We start from the raw sequence: 22715 nt of genomic DNA on the forward strand, positions 1-22715 counted from the left end.
TCCGCTGCATGTAATCGGCTGTCGGGTGGGCCGGCCTGGGTGTGGCCTCGCTTCCTTCCCCGTCGCCGCGGGGCTGTGTGTGCTGGTGACACAGGGGCCCGTGTGGCGTCCACCACCAACACAGTGATTTTTAAACTGTGGAGTAAAGTGCTCTGTCATTGCCCATAAGCAACTCTCTGTGCTTTTTAAAATGGAGACGGAGGCTGGTATTGATATCTGATGATTGGGACGACACGTCCCTTCTGAAGTGAATCAATTTTCAAAGAATACTGCTTGTCCCCACGCTTACATATGCCCCGTGTAGAGTTCGGACCCGCTCGATCTCGCGTTGCTTTGACTGTCACTCTAGTTTTCTGTCGCCGGGTCCATGTATGCCCACATTTTGGTTCATGGCCCCAGGACTGCGGAGCCCACATAGATGCACACGTGCTGACAGGGGCAGGGCATCCAACTCCATCCGCCACACGTGGCTCTTTCCTCAGGTTCCATGACTGTGTGGGACCTTGGGTCTAAACAGATTTGAGGCTCTTGGGCGTGCTCTGGGCCTGAGGACAGGTCAAACCTTACCCGGCCTTTAACGCTTCCACTCTCTTGTCTCGTTCTGCCTCGCTCCCACCTAGAGCTGTGACCTGGACCAGCAGAGCATCGTCCACGTGGTGCTGAGACCCTGGAGGGAAGACCAAGAAGGGGAGGCCCCTGGACAGGATGGCCCACGAGACACCACGGTGGGCTCGGAGAGGGAGCCGGAGAGCTTGACGTGCGTGGACCTCAGCAGCTCCATCCTGCCGTCCCGCTCGGGGGGTCTGGCCGTGATCCTGAGCAGTGACGACACCGGAACCCTGCCAGCTCGAAGGCCAGGTAATTATGCAGACTCTGTCTACACCAGGAGAGCGCTGTGGGTGGCAGGCCTCCGCAGGGAAGGGCCTTAGTGTGGACGAACTCATTTCTCCCTAAGTTCTAGATGCCGAGAAGCAGGCATCATTAGAAGGATGGCACTGGGCTATAAAATTTGAGGTCAATATATTTAGTAAGTGCCGTGGAACAGGGCTTTCAGGTTAAGAATGAATTTGGATGTCAGGCCAGGGTAATAGTGTTTTATTTTATTTAGTTAGTTATTTTGAGGAAGTAGGAGTGCTGGGGACGTGACACATTGAGCTGGGGTCAGAATAGGTCATTAAGGTGCATGTATGTCTCTCCACTTTTGTCTTTCTTTTCTATTTCTTATTTTCTTAAAATGCATTTTGGTTTATTATGCTTCTGATGATGTAGGGGAATTTGAAAAAGCAGAAAGAGAACTTCAGAGGGAATTTCAGTCATTTGCAGGTGCTAAGGCAACGCATTGTAATGTCAGATAACAGCCTCAGCGTGAAGGGTTCTTCCTTCTCTCCATGTTACAGTGCTTTTCAGAACTGCCTTTATTTAGCAAGGTTGGCAATCCCTTTGTTATTTTGCCAATATTAGTGCATCTCCTTTGGTCTTTTATTTTCCAATCTAAATAGTCAAAGGTATAACAGGATTTTTTTTATTTTGACTGTGTATAGCAGAAAACACAAAATAACAGCAATAAAATAAACAGCAATAAAAACAGCATAAAATACATTTATGCCTTATAACAGACTTTGTAAGGCATAAATGTATTTCTCTCCTACATACAGTAAGTGAGGATATAGGCCATTCTGGGCTGTGATGGCTTTCACAGAGTCCAAGAATTTGGGAACCAAAAAGATGGAGGCCAAAAATATATGAAATATCCCTTGCTAATTTCACTAAGTAAAATTTAATAAAGTTTAAAAAAATCATAGATGACATTACAAAAATAATTTCCAAGGACAAGTGGAAATGTAGAAATAACACATTTTAAATAGAGGAATGGATAAACTTGGAGTTTAAGTGCATAACCTGATACTCTGGAAGTCTTGACGAGGTTGTGGAGGGGAGGAATTCTGACCTTTGCATACACTGAGCACTTAGGAAACAGGAAAAAAAAATGTGAGAAATAGGGAAAAAAATGCAATATGTGGGGAAAATGAGATCCATCTAAACAGTACCTATGTGATCCAGAATGGGAAGTTAATGCAAATATTGGACTCAGATTTGTGGTGCATCTGATGTTTCAAGCAGAGTGTACATAAAAGCATTCCTAGAGAACATTCAGGAAGCATGGGCTGCATGCCTCCAGAGGGAACCATGCCCTAGTCAAGGGGCACACATGGTCAAATATTACAGTTCAAATAAAAGGATATTCTGTCATGAGCAGAAGTAAGCATCTACCACAAACTGGAAGATTAGGTTTCCCTGAGACTTAAGAAAATAAAATTACAATTTGAAACAAAAGACAAAACAAATACATTTTATGTTAATTAAAGCATAAAAAATTTGAAACCTAAAACACAAAACAAGTATAATAGAAGAAGAGGTATTAAATAGAACATAATATTAGCTAGTGGAATTAAAAAAAAAAAAAAAAGTGGATAGGTTAAAACAGCAAATTTGACAATGCCAAAGAGAGAATTTGTAAACTGGAAGATAGATATGGGGAAATTGCCCCAAATGTGGTATAGGTTAAAATGTAAAGCAAAGCTTTTAAGAGACTAGGAGTTTGGAAGAGATGGCCAAAAAAATTTCTGATAGGAGTTTCATTATAGGTGATACAGACCTAGGAGAGAGACCATTTTCCAGGAGAATATGGAGAATTTTTCAGGACTGTTAAGTCCTCTGATTTGAGAGTACATGGTCCCAAGCAAGATAAAACAAAATAAAACAAAACAACACACAGTTGGTTTTAATCAGGATAAATAAAAATAAATTCACTTTATAAAGAAAGTAAATGATCAAGGAAAATAAGAAGAATTTAAACTCAAATAAAGAAAAGAGATTACTTAAAATGGAACAATAATTTGAATGGATCCTGGCAGGAATAATAGAAGGAAAACAGTATTGGAGTAATATCAAATGACTGAGGGATATACCTGTTAACTCAGAGTTCTAAACCCAACATTCCTAACAAAAATACTGCTCAAGAGTGAGAGGGAAATAAAAACACTTTCAGACAAACACTAAGAGTATTTGTACCCAGTCTGAAAGAACTGATCAAGGTCTTACAATGGGGAGGAGTGGGTTTGAGCCCAGGGTGACAAAATGGGTTGTGAGAGATGATGCTTAGAAAACCCAAGGGTAAATGTGGATCGGTCTAAATGAACATTGGTATAAAACATAATAACAATTAGTTTGATGGGTACAAAATAAGAGGGACCAAAATAGTAGATAAAATGACATTTAGGAGAAGACAATGATTGGTTAACTTGGAAATATGTTCAAGGTGTCATTACTGATTAGAGAAATTAGTTTTAGATACAAAGTTGTATCACTGCAGCCTACTTGATGGGCCAATATTTAAAAGTCTGACAATTCCAAGCATTGGTTAGGATCTAGGGCAGAAAGTGCTTTCATACATGATGGTGGGAATGTCATTTGATTTAGTCATCAAAGAGAGCTTCATAATAATTAATTCACAGCTTCATAATGATCAGTGAAATTCCAGATATTCACATTCTGGAACTCAGAGTGCATGAGGAAACTTCTAAATAGATGACCAATAAGGATCATTGAAATTTGCAAAAAGATAGAAATGACATAGCTGTCTTTAAATAGTAGAATGGATAAGTAATCAGTTTTATTCTTATAATGGGTTATAAATTACAAAGGAATGTTCAGTAAGATACAGTTTATGCAAAGTTTCAAAACAAAGTTCAAAACAATTATATATATTCTTTATGGTAGGATAACCATATAACATATTTTGCCTAAGCAGGATATATTTGAGAGTTAAAATTTACATTAAATATAACTAAATTTTATATTTATAACTAAATTATATATTTATATACCATTGAAATATTTACTTATGGATCAATAAATTGGATTTATTATTTTTTTGTAATGACAAACTAGTTCAAGAGGATTTAAATTTTTTTCAAAAGTTAAAAAATTCATGTGTTTGGAGCAAAAGCAAGCCTTTATATTTATCATCTGAACATTAATAATATTAGCAGAATAATTATACTTTGTATTTATTCATACATTTTATTCAGTTTCTTGATGTATCTGACTCTGACATCTTTGTCAGTGGTATTTACCTGAAGACTAAGGACAAATCGTACTGTTTTATTTTATTATAAAATTGTCACTAGTCATCTTCAGTTTCATTTTATGTTGAATAATTTTAGAATTATTGTCACCTTCAGTTGATTGTCTCTCTAAACCATAATACTTTTAGTTAAGAAATAGTCTTTCACTCTAGGAATTGAGAGAGATACTAGTAGGCTCTCAGAAAATTCTAATGTTTAATATTCATTTCGTATTTTTAATGGAAATGTATAATTCTTTCAATCCAAACAAGGGTTTACATAAACTGCTATAAATGACACCACCACCATAGCTGGTGCTTTCAGATTTCTATACGCCCCATGGGGAGACTTACTTTGGTTCTCACATGATCTCGGTGAGTTACATCTGACCTCTCTCTGGTCATCGCTTCTCATTAACCCACTGCCTGTTCACTGTGTGTATTTTACAGGGCTGGGCACTGGCCATGGTACCACTTGTGGATGTACCAGATGGCTGGCAGAGGTGGCATCCTTATGTGCTTCTGCCGTTCCCTACCCCCAGGCCAGGATTGAGCTCTCCTGGGACCCTTCTAGCTGTGTGAGAGGGTGCGCTAATTATGTAGAATCTGGAAAGGATAGGGAAAGGAGAAATGAATTACCGTAGGTCAACTTGAAGACTTAACTCAGTCTTCCCTTCATCTTCCAACCTGGGAAGAATCATCTCCTTTTTAATCATATCCTTATATCTTCTACTACTTTCAATTATGTATTTCAGTTCCTCTGCATACACTTCTTCTCACTAAGGACAGGATAGCTATCCAGTTTATTATAGTTTTCCCCCCCAAATCTCCCAGAAGAGTAATGCTAAATGTTTAGTAAATTACTTAAAATTGTAAATCTGGTAGGCCATTCATCATAATTGCTGCGTATTGAACTTTTAGAACCAGTGTTTTATTTAAAGTTATTTGACTTCACCCTCTTCAAATATCTTGGGAATTTCAGTGTTTGAATGAATGCAGTAGCTTCATTGGGATTATTTGAAATAACTGTGGACAGTATGCCCTTTGTGATTATTTTTCTTTACTAGAAATGACAGTTCAGTGTTTCTAAAAGTGATTCACTCCAGTGTGCAGAAGAACCATCTGTGGATGCTCATTCCATGCTTATTAATTCAGTTGGCTGAGGGTAAAGGCCTAGAAATCCTGGTGCTGACTGCCCTCTGAGAAACCATGCCCTACAGCAGGGATTTGCCAACCTTACAACTGCGGGTCCTGCCTACCATCCTCAAGGAGGTGGGAGGAAGGAGGCAGGTCAGCGCAAGAGAGGTGGACAAACCAAGTCAACCCATGGCAGCCAGAGCGGTCTTGTATTAGCAATTTTCTGTATGACCCATCAACAACACATTTCATTTTGGGAGAAGGATATCCCTGGTTACAAAATGTTTGAAAAGCTGTGCCTCAAAGTAAGAAATTGAAAAAAGTTAAACCTATTTCTTGATGTTTCTAGAGTGTTCAGATTCGACAAGGAGGAATTTAGGTACTGAACTCAGGAGTCTCTAAACAGCGAGTAGCTAGGCGGTAGCCACACAAATAGCTGAAAAAATTAGAGCTTATGAAATCCGGGAAGGTGTCCCTTGGGATATTTATAGATGGCAAAAGATAACTGATTAACGTGATGGACAGTTCCATGATCTACATTAATAACCAATTCAATTTGATTTTTACTTAGAGTCTAGGACATGTTATATATCCTTATATATTTATAAGGGGAAGTCAAAGAACTCAAATGGTTCATTTTATGTAACCCTTAGAGCAGTGATTCTCAAACTGTGAAGTGCATCAGAGTCCTGTGAGGGTTGGGCCCAGCCCAGTCAGCCTGGGGCAAAGACTGAAAGTGTGCTTCCAGCAGCCATGCTTTGAATAGCACAGTCCTAAATAATAAGAAATTATATTGTTTAAAGTATTGTGAATGTATAAAATACATTATTTTATAAACATTTGAATAAGAACATTGAGGAAGCTACTCCTGAGCTCCAGGGAACCCAGGCATGAACTCAGCTATCATGTTACGTCATTGTTTCCTTAATGAGGTGTCATTCTTCACCCCCTGACGATCAGATTATATGAAGTTATTGGGCCTAGAAAAAAAAAAAAGGAGTATTCTCTAATATTTGTCATACAGTTAATTAACTACGTAAACAAAAAGCCAGTGAGTCCCCACTCAGTGCCAGGCATAATCCTAGGTGCTGGGCTAGAGCAGAAAATAAAACCAGAAAAAATGTCTACCTGAATGGATCTCATTCTACTTGGGGAGAAGCTAATAAGCAAAGAAACAGATAACTAGTGATTATGTGTCCTCTGTTGAAAAATTAAGGAGAATAAAGGGAATAGAGAGTGTTGGAAGGGGTGCTCTTTTGTGTAAGGCGCTAAGAAAGCCTTTCTGATAAAGTGACATTTCAGGAGAGCATCCATTGAGGGATTTCAGGCAGAGGGAAAGCCAGGTATGAATCTAAGGCAGGACATGCTTCGAATGCAGGGAGGCCAGCATGGCTGAGCAGGGATAGGGTGTGAAGCAGTAGGAAGAAGGGAAATCATAAGGGGGTCAAGATGGGAGCACTGGGCATTATACGCAACTGATGACTCTTTGAACATTGCATCTGAAACGGTGATGTACTACATATTGGTTAATTGAATGTAAGTAAATTAAAAAAAAAAAGATGGTCATTTGCATAAGGTGTTGTAGACCTCAAGTGTTACCCTGGTGAGAAGGGAGCCACTGGAAGACTTTTGAGCAAGGCAGTAGAGTGACCCGACTTAGGGAACTGGCTAAGTCAGCTTTTGAATCGGCTACTTGTGAATCATAGATACTTTAATGCCTGTAACATCAAGAACTTAGCGGCACTAATAATGGCCAACATCTATGAGTGCTTGCTGTGTACTTGGCATGGCACTCAGCACTGCTTCCATAAATGTCTTATTTAGTTCTGTAGAAGCCGTATCAGGTGGACAATGTTGTTATCCTCATTAGAGATAGGAAATAGCATCAGACTATTTGAGGAACTGATCCAGACAAGGCAAGATTTTACCAAGGATTGTTTTTTAAATTTTTTTATTGAGGCAATTTAAAATCTTTATTGAACTTTTAAAATATATTTTATTGTATCTAATTTCATTTTGTTTTAAAAATTATGCTATGGTAGTCACCATAAAGGACATCATTAGGTTTTGATATAGTGTTCCATGATTCATTCTTTGCATGTAACACCGAGTGCTCCATGCAATATGTGCCCTCCGTACTACCCATCACTGGGCTCACCCCCCCACACGCCCCTCCAAAATGTATGTCTACACAATGAACCACATACAGATGTTACAGCATAGTTATTTATACTTGCTAAACCGTGGAAGCAACTATGATCCTTCCATAGGTGAACAGAAAAATTGTGGTCCATCTGGACAACGAACAACTGTTCAGTGCTAAAAAGAAATGAGCTATCCAGCCATGAAAAGATAACTGAGTGAAGGAAGGCATTCTGAGAAGCCTACATAGTATATGATTCGAATTATATGACATTCTGGAAAAAAGGAAACTGTGGGTGCAGTGGAAGATCAGTGGTTGCCAGAGACTGGGGAGATGGAAAGATGGATAGTCAGGACACAGGATTTTTGGGGGACAGAGAAGCTATTCTGTTAATGTCATGGTGACTCTGCGTCCTTACACATTTACCAAACCTACAGAAGATACAACACCAACAGTGAACCCTGATATGAACTACAGACTCAGAGTGATAACGCTAAGTCAGTGTAGGGGTCACTATTACATCAAATGCATTCCTCTGTGTGGAGCGTTGGTAACAGAGCATGCTGTGTGTGTGTTGGGGAAGGGGGGTTCTATGGGAACTTTGTACTTTTTGCTCAGTTTTGCTGTCAACCTAAAAGTACTCTAAGAAATAAAATGTGTTAAAACATTAAATGAAATTTATGTTAAGACTTGAGCCTTGGATACACCCTGAAGATAGACCATGACTATTAGAGAATGTGTTCTTTATCAGCATTTTTTTTTTTTTTTTTTTTGGGCCAGTGGTTCAGTGTAGTACAAGATGAAAATTATTTACAGGATTAGAAATTAGTTAACACCTGCCAAATACAAATCAGTCATGGAGGCCTACTAATGAAATAAAGTGATAAACTTCAGACTTAATTCTCTTTTTATTCCAAATCAAATCTCAAGTACTTGAAAATGTGTATCAGACATGCTAATGACTTGGAGCCAGAGGCTGTGAATTTCTTGGTGGAGTGGATAGCTTTAGGAGCGCCCCTTGTGTAAGCCTTCCCTGAAACAACAAGATTTTGGCAGTCACACGAGAGCAACTTAAAGTTGCTATCACAGGAAATTATTACAAATACAGTGATTTTGCCAAGAACTTATTTTTTTCCCTCCGGCATAGACATTTTTGCAATAATACACGCTTTCAATATTATAAGTGAAAATGATATTTTGCCAGCGTGACATATCTCGGGGTGGGTTTTTGAGGGGAGGGGAAGTAGTCCTGTGTTCCTTCCCAAGAAGTCTGACCACTATTTGGGAAGCAGGACGAGTTGCTCCTTCCTGTTGATGGTGCTCTCCATATACTGCAGTGCAATCGCTCATCCCGTTTTGGCTTCACTGTCCCGCTGCCGGTGCGCTTCTCAAGCGCAGGGGAGTCCCATATACTTTGAACTTGCATGACTTGGAACGTGGTTGGCGGCAGACATACTGTCCTACAGCCAGAAGTTTTCCTCAACATACAGAATGGAGCCCTGACCACTCTTCATCTCGTTTCTCACACATGGTGGGTGAAATGGTGAATCATTGCACAGGGAGAGCGGGGCACAGTGTGCCGTGGGATGTGCAGAGCACAGGCGACAGTTCTGACCCCAAGGAAGCCACAAGTTGGTAAAGGGACAGTTAGAGGTAACTAAGCCGTCCACACAGAGCACTATAAGCCATCAAATGATTAGTTCCTGCCGTTCTCATCAGTCTGCCTTCTGCGTACTTTTTATTACTGTAATCACTGTGGTAAAACACTCACAATGGGAGCCATCTTAGTTATTTCTAAGTGTACAGTTCGGTAGAGTTAAGGATAGAGTTAAGGATAGTCACAGTGTTGCACAACAACTTTTCTGTATTGCCAAACCGAAACTCTGCATGTCCTTGAAACCACTCTCCATTCCCTCCTCCCCCAACCCCTGGCAGTGAGCATTCTACTTTTTATGTCTTATGAATTTGATGACTCCAGAAAGCTCATATGAGTGAAACCATACTGTAGTTATCTTTTTGTGACTGGCTTATTTCACAGCATAATGTCTTCAGGGCCCATCCATTTTGTAGCATGGGCTGGAACGTCAGAGAATTTCTTATTGGTAATACACTGGCAACAGGTAATACAGAGGCTAAGAAGACCCAGACCCTCAAGTAGCTCACAGTTTAGAAGATGTACAGACATTTGATTCCCTTCTAATTACAATTCCATTGTAATTCCAGTTGTGATGGAATGAGCGGTAAAAACACAGCAAAGCAAAGCAGTGCAGGCTTCAGAGGATGAGGAGGCTAAGGTAGGCATCCTCGATGGCCTTTGAGAGACACGAAGGACTTGTCTGTGGTCGGCAGAGGCTGGGGGTTTGGAGGTGGTGAGGCATCGGTCACACTCAAAAGTGCCTGAATTTGAAGGGATGTTCAGGCTGGTTCTATGACACGTTTGGAGGTCTGATGACAGTACAATGGTGGTTGAGGGAGACGGGTCCCTGTGGTCGAGCTCCAGACACCAAAAAATGTTCATGGACCAAAATGGCCATGGTAACTTTTTGTCACATCTCTCCTGTTTTCTGATGTTTAAGAAACTGTTCCCACATCTTGCATTTTCTTCCTGAAATACTTGGCAAAGAAGAGTGATGTGGGCAGGTAGAGCTGGAAGGAGAGCCAGTGTGTCCTTCTCTGTGTGACAGAGAACGCAGGGAGGAAAGCCCAGAGTCCATGTGAGGAAGCAGAGCACTTCCCTTCATCTGTGACTTGCTGGCCGCGGGGACAGCGGGCTACCTGCTGGAAACAGGAAGACAAACCGAGGCGAGCCTTTCCACCCCATGCTTTTGGTGCAGCCTCTTCTGGCACACAGGACTCTGTGAGAAGTGTTTTGTGGTTTGTGATGGTCTGTCGTCAAATATAAGCGGTTAAAAATGAACTGTAGGGGTAGTGGTGGGAAATGACAGTGGGACTTGCCGGGGCCCTCGGATGTTTTCACTCTGCCGTAGTCACGTCTGCAGAGTAATATTGGGGTTAAGAGGGAAGGGAGAAGCCGCACTTGGACCACATGAGGCTGGCGGGACTCCGTGCTCTGAAGGCTCCGTGCTCTACGGTCATCTGTCTCTGGGGCACCCACTGCCCACAAACTAAAGCATCTCCATTTTTCACTCGTTGAGCTCTGAGGTCTTTCAGAGGACGCTGGACATGTGCCAAGACGGGGAGATTTGCACTTGACAGGAGAGTGCGAGCTGAGGCGGGATATTTATAGCTGGTGAGGTCCGTCTTGGGACTCGCTGGAGCGCTCTAATTAATGCAGACTGGGCCAAAAACGCTGGCAAGCTGCGGATTCCATTTTCTTGATTGGTTAGAAGGAAGATAAAGAGAAAAATTACAGATTAAATGGTAGAAATTGGCTGCCTATAATAAACTCTTTTAAAACTTTCTAAATTTGTTCTGAATAAATAAAGACTAATGGAAATTTTGTGAATGTTTTATTGAAAGTGTTATTTTATGTGAACTGTAGCTTCCAAGAAATTTACACATTATTCAAGAATCTTTGTTCCACCTATGTAATGAAAATAGGAATGAGCAAAATACCCATTGAAACCCTCATAAGTTAAAAAAAAAAACAAAAACAAAATGCCCCTCCCCCAAAAACAATGAAAAAACAACCCCCCCAAAACCCTGCCAGGACTTTGTTTTAAAATGACTTTTCTGGATAATTCCATAGATTCAAGCCCAAACTCCTGCCCCTTCTAAATCTATTGCTCTTAATTAATTATTCAAATGATGCCCCTGAAGAGCTCTATAATATCTAAGAATTTCTTCCTCAATCCTCAGAAATGGAATTATATTGACTCCCTTTGGTGTTAAAGGTGTGTTAAAAGACCTCTGATTCTTTGAAAGTTGATGCTCTGTCTTTTCTGTGTATGATAATTAAACTAACTAGAATATTCCATCAATGGAATTGTAATTAGAAGGGAATCAAATGTCCAGTTGTTTGTCTGGTGGATTAAATAAAAAATCCCTTGAGCCAGGCAACATGTTTTTGTATATTCCAAGTGTTTGCCACAGTGCTCATTATACAGTAGGCACTTAATAAATGTTTGCCTACGCTTGCTGGAGGGTGCTGTAGAAAGAGGTGACAGGCGTTTGTTCTGGTCCTAGGGCATGTCCTACCCCAGTGTGTGACACGTCTGTGACACAGATGCTGAGTGTAGTGGCGATGAGCTCTGGAGCCAGGCTCACCGAGCCATATCCCAGCTCTGCTTCTTACCGCTTCGGTGACCTTCGCCAGTTTACTTTCTGCTGCTCTAAGGGTGGTCTGTCGAGCACCCGTGTCACCCGTGTCAGCTCAGGACGTTGTCAGATATGCAGAGTCTCTGGCTGCAGCCCACACCTACTGAATCAGAAACGTTGTTTTTTAAAAAAAGATCCTTAAGCAAACAGTGCATAGTCAGGTGTGAGAAACACTGATGTCCTTAAGGCGCCGCACCTCCGTTTCCGCATGTCTGATGCATGAATGATGGCGTCCCCCACGCCACGTCGTTCCTTCCTGCTAGGTCGCGACCAGCGCTTCGAACCAGGCTTGGCAGAAACTAAACGTTAATGACCGTTAGCTGTGTTTGTTGTCCCGTCTCTTTCCAGCTCACGTAATCAGACGCCCTGGTGTTGAGCCTGGGTCTGAAATCAGTCCAAGTTTACAGATTCAGAGACACCTGACTGAAACCAGAAAAACCCAGCCCTGCCCCCATGTCATGTATCAGAGACGTCTGCTCCCCAGATGGCCTTTGTTCTTAGTGTGGCTTTGGAGTTGGGGCTTCATTTCACTGCAGCTGATTAATTCATTGACTAACATTTAGTTTTAAGTGTTGACCACTTCCAGCATGTATGTAGGACAAGTTAGCATAGCGGGTGTATTAGGATAATGAAGAACGACATTGGCAGCAAAACCTCTTACGGCTATTTTCCTAAAATTCTACATTGTCATCACTTTCCAGCTATGAATTGTGTAGACCTTTTTTTCTTATATTCTGTTAGGCAATGTACTAATTTTGGAATATTCCATCAGAAAATAGGATTAATCTTTCAGTTTTCATTATCTGTGTTTAATCATTGGGAACCACTTGGATAGCAAGGAAATTTAAATAAGACCAAAAAAAAAAAAAAAAAAAGGATGTTGTTTCTTTTTCTTTTTTTTTTTTTTTCCCCTATTGGAATTTGCTCAGAGGACCCTTTAGCTCCATACAGTGTTTTGAAGGAGCAGACTAGCCGGGGACTGATCACACAAGTGACCACAGAGGACCTCAGCGGGGCGCTGCTAACACGTGACAGATGAGAGTACTTTAAGAACAGGTTACTGTTGAGCTTAGTAATGGAGACAGAGCTTCTCTTTCAATGACCAAGAGGAGGGAACACGCAATTTCAGAACTGATCCCCTGAGCATGCGTGTTCGGACCAGAATCGTTACACAGAACATGCTGGAAACTGGGTGCTGCCGATGTTTATGTGACTCTAATGATGGAACTTTATATGGGTCTAAAAGGACCTACCCTCACATAACTTCAAGAAAAAGATGTGTGCACATCTTCATGATGTCCTACCTTTTGAAGAGAAGACACTTCACTAACCTGCTGACAGATGAAGGCAAACATTTTAATCAAGAGTGGTGGCTTAGGCAAGTCTGATTTGCCAACCTTCACAGATTGCGGCTGCTTGTGTGCAATTCCTGTAGTGTCACAAAGTATGGAAAGGCACAGCTTTAGTGAGTGATACTTCTGCCTGAGTAATTATTTATAAAAGCTGCGTGTTGTATGGGTTTCTGTTGCCAGTGTAATCGCTTTGATGATGAAGAGCCAGCCAGAACTCTCCGACTTCTGGCTGACGGCTGTGAAGTCACCTCTCTTCAAAAAATTGTTGAATCATTTGATAATATTCTTTTACTACATTTACTCTTTCATGATGACATCACTGAAATTCTCATGGTGTTTCAAATATTTGAAAAATAAATAGAATTTTGGGGAAATATAGAGCAATATTAGTAGGAACGAGAATTTTCCCATGGGTGATGAGACAGCATGCTTCAAATTGACCATACAGGATCTTCTTTCATGAAAATGAGAAAGATTATATCTATTACTAAGTATTTTATAGGTTACTTAATACTACTAGCATAGCTGCCATATTTCATGTGTCAACTTATTCTACTAAAATAGAACAACAGCTTTTTGTCCTTTGCTTAATCCACTCTCTTTTTGTCAGTAAGAAGTTTTATATCTCAGTGAAATATAGCACATCTTCAGTGATAGGACATACCGGTAATTTAGGGCGACTGTATGATCATGCATTTGTATCATTTCCTACTTACTACAGAGAAACAGATCAGAGCCTTATGTTATCTTTCATTAGTGAACAATCTAGAATTTTTCCGACTTATTTTTTCCAGTTTCTCTTTAAATTATTTTTTCCATAGGTATCTTTTCTTTTCTTTTTTTTTTTTTTTTAAAGATTTTATTTATTTGTTTGACAAACAGAGATCACAAGTAGGCAGAGGCAGGCAGAGAGAGAGGAGGAAGCAGGCTCCCTGCGGAGCAGAGAGCCAGATGCAGGACTCAATCCCAGGACCCTGAGATCATGACCTGAGCCTAAGGCAGAGGTTTAACCCACTGAGCTACCCAGGCGCCCTCATAGGTATCTTTTCATTTCAGACTTCATGGCAAATAATTTTTCTTATTCATATGAATAAAAAGAAGTTTTCCCTTTTAACTTAGTTAATTGGAGAGCTTTCCCGTATACAGTAGGACTGTGAGCACCAAGGGGGCACACACAGTTTCCACAAGCCCCGCTGGGAAGTGAACTTCATGAGACCGGATTTCGTCCTGCGCTGGGCTGTCTGCACTACCTAACACAGTGCTTGGAACATAGTAAATGCTTAATAAATATGTATTAAATGAATAAAAACATCATTTATTCATTAATCCTTTGATGGCCCTTTGAGACTGGGAAATGTAATTCATTCACATCCATGATTCTAAGTTGTGGGAGATGTTCAGATTTATGAAGCAACGTCCAGTGTTTCTGTCGGAGACAAACAGATATCTTAATATCTTAATATTGTAATTATGGCCGTCAAAATTATAAGATACTCTGACTTCCAAATTCTTTATAAACAATAGGTAGATCTATTGGTTGAGGCCTGAGAACCTATATTTGATGGCTTCACGGGTGACTTTGAGAAGCAGGCACTGTTGGAGCTCTTGTGGGTTGGTGTTTCCTAGCTCAGCCTGTCCCGGCGTCCTCCTCAGGCCCCCACCAACTCTTTTTCAGGGAGAGCGTCTAGATCACTCCTCCAAGCCTATAAATTAATAGTATGTTTATGGCCACTCAAATTTTGGTTTCTTGGCACTGCGTCCCACTAAAAGGAACCAGGAATGCTTGGAGAATGGCAGAGTTAGACCCAGGATAGAAAAGATGCAAGAAGAACTGTGGACACCTAAGGTGCTATCTTGTTTGATAGTTTGTGTAGGTCATCAAAGATGAATGGAAGACACATGGACTAACAGAGATGTATTATCCAAAGATGGAATAGTCTAAGATAAAAAGGAGTATTAAATATAATTATTAAAATTATTTTATAGAAAAAAATCAAATTGTATTAAAATCAGTGAAAATAACTAGGGCATTAAAACTGTACTCAGAAAATTGTTCACTGAAAGAAAAACACAAGAATTTCTCTAACTTCTCTGAGGGACACCTGGGTGGGTCAGTAGGTTAAGTGTCTGCTTTCAGCTCAGGTCATGATCCCAGGGTCCTGGGCTCAAGTCCTGCATTGGGTTCCCTGCTCAGCAGGGAGCCTGCTTCTCCCTCTGTCTGCTGTTTCCCCTGCTTGTGCTCTCTCTTTCTCATAAATAAACAAACAAACAAATTAATTAATTAAATCCTTAAAAAAATAATTTATCTAACTTCTATAAGAATTTTATTTTAGAGTAACTAATAATCATAGTGGTTGAGGAAAGTTTTTCTGTACAGAATTACTCCAGATAATAATTGAAGATAATATCAAAATCAGACTATTCACCATTCCCAAGTCCTAATTCATTCTGGCAACAGTGACAAACAGGTGAACATGGGTGAGTAGATCTACTATGAAGGAATCAGGCTGATGCCATGTGATCAGTTTGAGGGTCAGTAGAAGTGGACAAACCATCAGTTTATATTTTTATCTTTTAATAAGTTTTATCTGGTTATGGTTATATTGTACTATACTCTGTACTTTTGTGTAGAAAAACACTGGAGAGAACGTGTGTATGTGTGTGTGTGTGTGTGTGCGCGCACGATGATGATGAAATGTTAGGGTTAGATGGCCGAATAGGATACAGCACCAGTTGATGTCTTCTAGGACGATAAGCCATAATCTTTGTGGTTGTCTGTCACATAAGATAGGAATTATGACCATGAGTGGGACTCTATTGTCTCTGTACCAAACCTGTTTTTTGGTTCCAGCTTTGTAGGATTGGCTACACAAGTAAAGTTGGTTATTGTTTCTTAATAGTGTGCTGTCATACCTTATGAAGTGAGAAGTGCTGCCAGATAGGACTCTGTGTTGCACTGCTTGTTTGCTTATCTTGTGGTGAGATGAGAACAAATTCTTACTGGATCTGTGCCGATAATCGTGTTGCCATGAACAGTAAGGAGGCTCCGTGAAAGCATTTGCTTCTGAATTCTCAGGGCCAGTGAAAATCGGAGACTATTGATAAATGTTTAATTCAGTAAACAGAAGCGTGGTCCACTAAACTGAAGGTGAGATAAATGAAGAAGAAAAAGACCTTCACATATTCATAAAAATATAACAGTGAAAGCAGTACTAATAATGTTCAAAACAAATAGCCATAATTAGATTTCCCTCATCAGTTTAGTTCTCATGTAATTAATTGTCGTCTTGTTGGATCATAGGTTAGTGGGTTGCTTTCATGAAGAACATCTATTTCCAGGCTGAAATGATCCTGGAAATCCTAATTCATTCCCTTGGTGTCAGCCCTGAAAGTCTGTTCTTTGAAGTATTGAGTAGTTCAAAGCACCTGGCAGAGTCCTTTCCCTGAGGCCTGAGACCGTCCTTCTGTGATGAAGATATAAGCTCAGTCCTGTGCTTTATAGAGAGCTTCCAGGCAAGCCTCAAATGGAGGCACAAACTGGTTTCATAATAATAAAAGGATGATCGGATTTCTACAGTGACCAATAATCTTAGAATGGGGGGCATAACAGTCCCCTTGGTGATACAGTACATAACTATTTTATAAGGGTTTGGTCAGTGTTTCCCCGTAAGGTAAGAGCATATAATAGGCAACATGGGCTTTGATCAGTCTCTAGGCCCCCCTTCCCCCATAAAGGGATCAGTTTGTGGAAGATGTGGATAGATGGGATTTTGATCCATACAAAGCAAACCTAGGGAGGCCAGTTCTCCTCTGCTGCTCTGTCCCTCGCTCCCCAGTGATGCGGCACTAATCAAGAAATGCAAAGCACACCAAACCCAGAATTTCTAGCGTCTCTCTCCTGGTACCCTCTGGGAAATTCCAAGACGCTTATAATTGCAAGGCATATGCTGAAATCATTATTGTAAATTTTTATTTTAATTTTAGGTCTGATTTCTGGAAGGCAAGATCAAAGAAATTATCAGAGGGGGTTTGATCATTTGGTTATAATAAAAATCCTAGGCACCCGAGAAATAATACTTGGATAGTTTTTTTTTTTTTTTAAACAAAATGACAATAAAATATTTAAAAATAAATGTAGGTAAGGTAAGATGATCAAAAGGAACTTTAGCTAATTTACAAGTAAAGAAACTTGACTTTTTAGATTATCTATCAAAGAATATGGTAAAATCAACACTGAGCTGAGATTATGCTGGTGGGTTATACATAGAATGATACCTGGGAAGATCGCATGGATGGGGAAAATTGGGTGTTCTAACATGAACTTTATCAGCTAGATAGAGGAAAAGTCTAATTTTAATTTTGCATAAATATAATATTTGATGACATAGGTTTTATGAGCTCCCTTTATTTTGGCCCTTAAATTACCTTAGGAATAAACCCATCAAAACTAGGTAGACTTTGCACTAATTTTAACATAACTTCATAACTTCTTTTTCTTTTTCTTTTTTGTTTATTTTTATTGTGTTATGTTAGTCACCATCTAATACATCCTTAGTTTTTGATGTAATGTTCCATAATTCATTGCCATAACTTCTTTTTAGACATAAGTATTATGAATAAAGTAAAGTGGATTTCACTCTCCTCAGACTTTCTACAGCTGTCTGTATTTTCTATTTTCTCAAGTTTTTTCTTCCACTCTGTTCTTTCATATTCTGTAACAAACTGCCACTTTGTTTTAGGGGGAAAAACTATGCTCTTCTTCCTTTAAAAACAAAATCAAACACTCATCCCATTGCTTTGGCTGCACAGCTGTATTTTTCTCTTGCTACTGCTTCTACTCTAGTGTCAGCCACCCACGCTAATTACAACTTTTAACCAAAATAACAACTTTTGTTATACAGAGGTAACCAGGAGGTAGGTAACTGAAAACTGTTAGACACAAGAATTTTTGCAGAGTGGCAAAGCTCACAAATACAGTTTTCTACAGGTCCAATTTCTTATAGTAGCAAAAATAAAACTGAATTAGCATGACCTAAGAAATCGCTATTTTGTACCATATAGGATAAAAAATACAAAAACTTAAAATTATGTTTATTTATCGATGCTATGTAGCCATCCAAAGATTATTCATTGAATAGTCTGACTTAATATTGGTCCAGGTTTTAAGTTATATAAGGATCTAAGAACTTCTGTTTTGGCTGACATACTACAAAACAGAAGTACTATAAAACCTTTGCCAGAATTATGATTCAATCTAGTCAAATACAAATGTACAAATGTATATTTTTCATGAACTTAAATGTCATGCAGGTGTAATGTTTGCTTACTTAATAAACCAATATGAGAAGTATAAATTCAGATTAAGTACTGTCTTTTGGGGAAATAAACCCAACTCTGTTATAAAATATAAAATAAAAATCTTACCACATATTCAGCACTGACATATCTGAGAAAAGATACATAACCTTTTTTCTTTCTTAAATCCAGTTTATTTAAACAGCCCCAAAAGAGTGTCCAGAGATTCACTTTAATTATGTGAACATGGATTCTTCAAATATTTCTTAGCTAGTAGTTTCCAAAAAAAAAATTTTTTTTTCCCTTAAAACTGAGAGTAAGGATTTGAGTTTCTTGTCCAAGATCCTGCAGCTAAAACATGTTGAGACTAAGATTTGAACCAAGATCTTTGGTCAAAAATCCATTGTCTTTGAATTGGATCACAGGGTTCACTGGCCAATGCTTAGATTTCATCTAGTTTGTAAAATCAACACTAATCCTATATACTTGGATGCAAGAGCTACCACCTCAGTATAAGGCTTTCAACAAACCCCCCATCTTTGTAAAATACCTCAGTAATAGTTTCCTAAGTTAGAGATGTCTGCTTTCCATGGCCTTGCCTTCGACCGAATAACTCACCAGTTGACAGGAATCACAACAGCCACAGAAAAACTACTTTTAATATGGTCGGAGCTAGTTGGTGAGAAACCCTGTGATTTGAGTTTGTGAAGAAGTTATATAATCTGTTCATTTTTTTTTCCCCCCAAACACAGTTTTTGGAACTGGATTTCCAAGCTATTTTAGACCTATTTCTAAAGCTCCCCCCCACCCTGTCAGATTAGTTCTAGGTCATGAACGAGCATGTTATGTCATTCCATTTCTGTACCTGAATGCACCATAAGATTGAACATGCTTGGCCCTGGACTGTACCTGGCTTGGGAATAGCATCAAAATGTGACCAGTGATTCATTCCAAAAGGCCTCCTGAACTTCAAGAACACTCACACTGTATCACCACTCAGCAACTGAGCACGGTAAGAGAGAATGCCAGATCCCATAACATGGTTACTGTTGCTCACAGCCTGGTTTTTGGGCTGCATTAGAAAATTGCATGCCAAATATACACCAGGCAAGTATTTCTAAAGAGCAACTGTTTTTCCTCAGTGTTGCTTTGATTTACAATAATTGGTCCAAAGGGAGCTATCTGGTTGTAATGTGTTTTTACTCGGCTGTTTGACAGTTGTTGCCCATAACTACAAATTATTGATACAATATATTCATGAGTTATGTTCACAGTCCTTGGTGATTGGAGGGAATCAATAATTCTTGGAAAGATGGAAACAAAACCTTACTCTAGGGAATAATATCTGATTTGCATTGAATAATTAGCTCATCATCTTTCTTTTTTCTGGAGAACTCAAATGTGGGGTTTGAGACTAGTCAAAAATCTTAACACCCTTATAGACACAATGAGGTCACACAAAAATATGCATGTTAGTTATGCACATATTGATAGATCTTTATGAAACTTATTGTGGGGCGCCTGGGTGGCTCAGTGGGTTAAGCCTCTGCCTTTGGCTCAAGTCACCATCTCAGGGTCCTGGGATTGAGCCCTGCAGTGGTCTCTCTGCTCAGTGGGGAGCCTGCTTCCCCCTCTTTTTCTGCCTGCCTCTCTGCCTACTTGTGATCTCTCTCTCTCTATCAATCAATAAATAAAATCTTTTTCTAAAAAAAAAAAACTTATTTGTGAAAGTTTTTGAAAATGGTAAATGAAGATGGTAGGTAATCCAGGTAATTTAAATACCATAAGATAGAGACCTATTTAGTATGTGCCTGTTTTACTGATAGTTCAAATCAAAGGTAAATCAAAATTTCGATGAAGAGATTTTTTTCAAATAATCACCACTATACTTAACCACATTTGGATACCCTTCTTCTTGTAGCATTAGTTGTTTTTAACATTTACCCTGGAATAATATCCCTTTTTCCTCCCATTAACTAGGAGAGCATCCTAAAGACTTGCCTTTGACAAGTCCTTGAATGTACTTTGATGGCTTCTTATTAACCCTTGGAAACTGTGACTGCTGTACAACCACTTGGTTCTAAATGTAAGAATTTATGTCCCCTCATGACCTTCCAGCAACAGCAGAATGTGATTTTGTAAGACATTAGCATAATGGAACCTTTTCAATAAAATGATAAATCGAGCTCATCGCCGAAAACAGAACACACACTTGGTAATTTATTGCAGTCACTGCCATGTGGCGGACCCTGTTCATAGCGTGTGCTTTTAACTCTGATGAGAATGTCGCCTTTCCTCACCTCCGGCAAGTCAGCAGGATTCGCATGGAAGAGAAATGCTTTCTCTCATGCATCCAGCAGTACTTTGGGAACAGTCATCATTACATGACATAATTATTCCTCATGAATGTATCTAATTATGTTATTGTTTTTAAGTCTCTTTCCTGTAAACAGAGGTTGAACGTTGTTCGCCGGTGTGTTGGGGAGAGGCTGGCAAGGAGCGGAGAGCATAGAGGAGTCGCTTTTGTCCGCACGGAACTCGGGGGTTTGTTGGGACCAGAGAGTGAAAGCATTTGTATATGGGAATGTTTTCTCTCAGTTTGGCAAGGCATTGTGAATATATTACCAGAACACATTCCTGCCTGAATTAATAGTTGTTTGTGAAGAAAGGATTACATCTCGGAGCCAACTCATTTGTGTAAATATCTCTCGTAAGTGGGAAATACCTGGGTGGATTTTTAGGGGAGGGGACTAATGAGAAAAAACAAAGAGTACTTTATCAAAATTAACATCTGTTCCTCTGCTGCTGGGAGGGTCACTTTAGATCATCTGCTTTCAGCAAGAACTGAACTAGTTTCCTCATTTCAGGGTTGCATTTTCTATTTTCCGTACAAATAGGTAATGATCCTTCCTGCTGTGGGAAGCTGCATTTCCTTGGGGAAGGAGGCCTTCTCCTCCGGGATCCTAGACCAGCAATGAGGACTAGCCACCCCGCCCTGAGACGAGATGGCCCAGTGTTTGTTTGTTGCACATGCTGGCCTGGGTGCCTGGAGGGTCACTGCTGGTAGTAGTCTGTGTATCTGCCTGGGTTGTCCTTCTGTTTTTATGTGATCTCTTCTTATGTTTAACATTTCTTTTGTAACCTCTTAATGTTAAGTATAGAAGTCCATTTTAGAAATAGACAAGGGATGTGTTGTAAGTGAATAAATAAATTATGGTCGAATGGAGACTGATAAATTATACAGGTACATGTGCGGGGGAGAAGCACTAGGAAGTCTGGCTTCTTTTTTATTCCTCCTAGAAAGAATTCTACTTTACTGAAACTAAATAAAATGTCACTATCTAAATTGAAGAAAATCTGGCATATTTGCATGAGAAAGTTTGCTGGTGTCATTGGTGACATGCTGAATTTCAAGATCACTGCTGTCTGTGGAGTTGAATAATGTTGAATAATGTGTATAGTAGTGTGTTCCATATGATCAGACATGGCTTTTTTTTTTTTTTTTTTTTTACAATTTAAGCATTCTTATGATGAAGTATTCTAAGTTTAAAGCAAAGCATGCTACAGTAGCTTATACTCTCATGAAGTAGGTCTCTTTTGGGATAGGAGAATAGTTGAAGTGAAACTGTATAAATCCTGGGTATCATTTTCATACACTTTTTTTTAAACCAAACCACAGCTAGGAATATAAGTAGGGATAAGAAATAGATATTACAACTTGTGCTAATATTCTCTACTTTAATCAATTCTTACTCCTTTATTCACTACCTCTCCAATAAACTTATCTCCATAAAATGATCTCATCTTTACTTGAACTCATTATACTTCTGATTCGGTCACTTTATGTGGCAATTCATTTTCCCGGTTCTGTAGCTGTTTGAATAAAGTAATGAAAGTATTAATGTCTTTCTTGCATATTGGTGGCTTTTTCAGTTTTAAATTATATTTTTGAAGTTTGGTACAATTTACTCATAATAAAATTATTATGCCATTCTAAATTATGTCAAAAACCTCTTAAAGTCCAAATCTGGTTATACTTTACTACGTACTTGGCTAAAATAATGATGGTGATGGTGTTAGCAGTGATTTTTCAGGGTACAGTAAAAGGTGTTTGATAAAATTGTAGCACGGGTAAGATGGACAAAATAATTAGTCAAGCTTTTTAACTTTAACATGCATTCTCTGCTTTAAATTTCTGATGTTTTAAGGAAATTCAAAAAGTCAATGGATAAAATTCTCTGCTTTCGAGTAAAACTGTCCAAAGTCCCTAAGAAAGATGGTTATCCGTCCAGTTCTTTAAAATCTCTAAGGCAGTAGTCCACCACATCCTTCGGAATATCATTATAGAGTTAACTTTTGAATTGGTTTATGTGATTGAAAACTC

At 39.3% G+C, this 22715-nt stretch overlaps 1 protein-coding gene across 6 annotated transcripts in view; it reads left to right on the forward strand.

The window, feature by feature from the left end:
• PRKN (parkin RBR E3 ubiquitin protein ligase) overlaps positions 1-22715 on the forward strand; it is a 1292545-nt gene that overhangs the window by 447030 nt on the left and 822800 nt on the right. For all 6 annotated transcript variants that reach the window (XM_059176590.1, XM_059176589.1, XM_059176592.1 and 3 more), the window contains one exon: positions 621-858. In XM_059176590.1, the coding sequence (XP_059032573.1) occupies positions 621-858 (238 nt within the window). The remainder of the gene's footprint in view (positions 1-620; positions 859-22715) is intronic.

The sequence above is a fragment of the Mustela lutreola genome, chromosome 6 (assembly GCF_030435805.1).
Source record: "Mustela lutreola isolate mMusLut2 chromosome 6, mMusLut2.pri, whole genome shotgun sequence".
In the NCBI taxonomy this organism is placed as follows: Eukaryota; Metazoa; Chordata; class Mammalia; order Carnivora; family Mustelidae; genus Mustela; species Mustela lutreola.